At 70.3% G+C, this 3,964-nt stretch overlaps 1 protein-coding gene across 1 annotated transcript; it reads right to left on the bottom strand.

The window, feature by feature from the left end:
* Positions 1–1,333: 1,333 nt before the first annotated feature.
* Positions 1,334–3,362, bottom strand: KBTBD11 (kelch repeat and BTB domain containing 11). The gene has a single exon (XM_039223917.1). It carries the CDS (start codon positions 3,360–3,362, stop codon positions 1,410–1,412), a length of 1,953 nt encoding a protein of 650 aa, XP_039079848.1. The 3' UTR covers positions 1,334–1,409.
* Between the last annotated feature and the right edge of the window lie 602 nt (positions 3,363–3,964).

Genomic DNA, 3,964 nt, shown 5'->3' on the forward strand with positions numbered 1-3,964 from the left:
TCAGCGTGCTTCTTGTCATTCTGACGTATTTTCTTAGAGTCATGCTTGAAAAATTAACTTCCCTCGTCAGAACTGCATATCTATTGGGAACACCATAAGTAGTGGGTTCCAATGAGCCTCCATGTTCGTCTTCAGAAGCACAAAAAGAGTGGTCTTAAGCTTCTTTTTCTGGGAGGGAGTGAGAATCGATTCTTTTAGCCCATTGTAAACTATGAAGGTGGCTGAGCACACACAGTGTCTATCGAAGGTTCCTTTTTCAACAGACAAGCACCTTGCTGGTCTACTTTTCTTACTCATGATCTGCTCTCTGGGAAACACTCATTCACCAAAGATCTAAGATTCGAATAAGAGCAAATCACTACTATTTCACTGAATATAATCATTTACATCCTTTAACATAAAAATCCTTAACCATCATGGGGCGCCTGGCTGGCCCAGTTGGTAGGGCGTGTGACTCTGGATGTCTGGGCTGTGAGTCCCGTCCCCACCTTGGGTGTAGAGAGAACTTAAGAGTAAAATCTCAAAAAAAAGTATTTAAGCATCGTGGAACTGCTCGAGAGGGGTGTGGGACCCGGGAATGCCTGTGCGGCAGGACAGGAGACGCGCTGCACCAGACACCCCGCCTTTCCCGCTTGCGAAGCCTGGAACGCACCCCGCCCAAGCTTGCGCTTAGGAACACGAGCTTTTTAAGTAAATTAGAAAGGTTTAAGAGCTCTACTACCAGTTATAAGTTTAAACCTCAAGCCCACGGGAGGGTGGCCCTGTCTCGGTGGCCCACCACAGGGTCCCCGCTGTGGGCGCCGTGGCCCCGGGCTGTGAGCACAAGGCCTTCTCCAGGCACACCCGGCCAGTTACCGCGCAGACGCGCGTCTGGCCCGCTCTCCACTCCGCCCTGGGGCGCACGTGCCCCTGAGCACCCTGGCACCCCCCCCCCCCCCCCCCCCCCCCCCCCCCCCCCCCCCCCCCCCCCCCCCCCCCCCCCCCCCCCCCCCCCCCCCCCCCCCCCCTCTGTGACCCGCCCACCGCGCCCTGAGGCTTGATCTTCCCCTTCCTTTTCCTTGTCCCTCAGGTTGTCCCTCAGGTGTCCAGCGTCATCCCTGTAAGGTTCCCTGTCTGCACACACCTCACACCGTCGACCCCGTTAAGCAAAGCGACGCAGAGAGGAACGCAGAATAACGCGGCGGCCCTTAACACAGCGCGCGACGAGCGTCCGAGTCAAAGCCTTTAAATAGTCCCGAGGGACAGCGCCCCCCCGCCTCTCCCCTTCCTCCCCAGGGACAGCGCCCCCCCCTCCTCCCCAGGGACAGCGCCCCCCCCGCCTCTCTCCTCGCCCCTCCCCCCGTTCCCGCTGGGATCTCAGCCCACGGGGGGCGCCCCTGAGGGAGATGCGGGGGGACTCGCAGCCCGCCCTACGCGGCGCCCTCCTCGCCTCTGTCCGGCTTCTCGGGCAGGTGCAGCACGAACGGGAAGAGCGCGCCTCGCACGTCCACGGGGGCGCCCAGCGGCGCGGGCTCGAAGCTGCCGCCGTCGCCGTCGCCCGCGCCCGGCTCGCGGTCCCGCGGGGGCACGAAGCGCCAGGTGCCCGCGCGGCTCACGCAGTAGATGGCGCCGTCCAGCGCGACGCAGCGGAAGGGCTGCAGGCCGCCGCCCGGGGGCCGCAGGGCGGCGGCGCAGCGGCTCCACCGCCTGGCCAGGCAGTGGTAGCGCAGCACGCTGACCGCCCCCGGCGCGGCCGCCTGCGGGTCGCCGCGGCCGCCGCCCAGGTCGAAGCGGTAGACGAAGCCGTCCAGGGCCACCATGGCGGCGGCGCGCTCCCGGCTGCTGCTGCACGGGCACTCCTGCCACTCGTCGCGCCGCGGGTCGTACTTGAGCAGGCGGTAGAAGAGCGAGCCCCCGGACACGTAGATCTCGCCGTTGCAGGTGGCGGCCTCGTGCGCCACGGCGAAGGCGCCCCGCGGCAGCGGCGCCACGGCGGCCCAGCGGTCGGCGCGCGGGTCGTACCGCTCCACGCTGAGCAGGCACTCGCCGCCAACGGCGTACAGGTGGCCGTCCAGCGCCAGCAGCTGCAGCTGCGAGCGCGCCTGGCGCAGCGGCCGCACGGCGCTCCAGCGCCCGGTGGCCGGGTTGTAGCAGAAGACCCGGTCCGAGGGGCGCGCGCGGCCGTCGGCGCCCGCGGGCCCCACGCCGCCGGCCACGAAGAGGTAGTTGTAGAGCACGCAGAGCCCGCAGCCCCGCGCCGGCGCGCCCTCGGGCAGCCGCGTCAGCTCGCGCCACTCGCCGGCCGCCTCGTGCAGGCAGTAGACGGCGGCGTCGCCGCGCGCGTCCGCGTCCCCCGACGGGCTCTGCGGGCGGCTGCCCGCGCGCTCCCCGGCCGGCCCGAGCGCGGCGGCCAGCAGGCGGGCGCGGCCGGCGCGCAGGCGGCGGCGCAGCAGCAGGTCGCGCTCCGCGCCCGACAGGCGCCCGAACACGGCGGGCTCGCGCAGCACGTCCAGGTAGTGGTCGCTCATGAAGCGGTAGGCCGCGTCGCGGAGCTCCGCCAGCCGCTGCCGCTTGGCCGCGCTCAGCACCTCGTAGCAGTTGGCCAGGCTCAGCTGCGGCGCCACGGCGTCGGTGGCGCGCTGCGCGGCGCACGGCAGCTGCAGGCGGCGCGCGCCGGCCACCACCTCGGCCACGTTGTCGGGCCGCACGCCCGCCATGCGGCCGCTGTAGGCGTAGGCCAGCAGCAGGCGCAGCGCCGCCCAGCCCACGCCCTGCACCCGCAGCACGTCCCGCGACGCGCGCGCGCGGAAGTAGTCGCTGCGCGCCGCCAGCACCGCCTTGTGCGCCCGCAGCCGGCGGCCCGACACCTCGATGACCAGGTCGGGCTCCCCGTGCGCGGGCCCGACGCCGGGGGGCACGGGCGCGGGGTCCCCGGGCTCCTCCGGGGACGCGGGCTCTTCCGGGGTCACGGGTTCCTCCAGGGACGCGGGCTCTTCCGGGGACGCGGGCTCCTCGGCGGACACCGGCTCCTCCAGGGACGCGGGCTCTTCCGGGGACACAGAACCCGCGGGGGACGCGGCGCCCGCGCTGCCGACCTCCCACTGCGTCTCCACCACCCGCTGGCCGCTGCGACGCGAGGGCGGGGGCGACGCTGCGCCCTCCGCTGCGGGGACGCGAGACTGCGGCGGGGAGTCGTCCCCGGAGCTGAAGCACAGCGATGCGCGCAGACCGCAGGGTGCCTGCGCGTCCGGCGGCTGCAGGCTGCCCTCTCCCGGAGCCGCGGCCTGGCTGCACGCTCCCGGCGCAAAGGTGCCCCCGGCCTCGGCCCCGCGGCCCTGGTCCTCCCGGGAGCAGAGCGCGCAGGGGGGCCCCGGGTTCTCCATGGCCCGCTTCCTCTCGCCGCCGTCGCGGCCCGACCCCCGCTCAGCGGGCCACCATGGCCTCGCTCCGGCTCGGGCTGCGCAAGGTCGACAGCTCCTCCGGGGCTCTCGCTGCAGGCTTTTCGCGGCCCGCGATCAAGTGTCACTTCTGCGTCCAGTCCCTCCGGAGCCCGCGGCGGCGCCCTCTCCCGCGGACGGGAGAGCGTCAGCCCCGGACGCGCGCTCGGCTGCGCCTCGGAACCGCCGGCCAGCCGGGCGCCGGGGGTTCCGTGGCCCCGCCCCCAGGCCACCGCACCGATGCTTTAATGAGGGTACGGCGCCGGCACTCGCTTCCCCGCGGCTCCCTCTCCGCAGCACTCAGCTACTGGGGACAGCTGGCACCCCGGGGCAGTGTTCCCCACTTCGGTCTCTTCACCGAGTCCGAGGCCAAACCCGGCCGAGGCAGGCTGTCTCTAAACTTCAGAAGGGGGACACTGCCCCCCGCGGAGCTTTTCTTTCTGCACTCCCTTTTTATATTAGTCTCGGTCCCGCACCAGCAGCTGTCCTGATGCGCCTGCGTCAGCACCGTTCACCCCGGGGGCCGTCCATGATTCACTTGCCCAGGT

Source organism: Hyaena hyaena, unplaced genomic scaffold (genome assembly GCF_003009895.1).
Source record: "Hyaena hyaena isolate Hyena2069 unplaced genomic scaffold, ASM300989v1 scaffold_1498, whole genome shotgun sequence".
Classification (NCBI taxonomy): domain Eukaryota; kingdom Metazoa; phylum Chordata; class Mammalia; order Carnivora; family Hyaenidae; genus Hyaena; species Hyaena hyaena.

Coding starts and splice junctions, on each gene's coding strand:
- KBTBD11 (XM_039223917.1), bottom strand. CDS start 3,362: ATGGAGAACCCGGGGCCCCCCTGCGCGCTCTGCTCCCGGGAGGACCAG.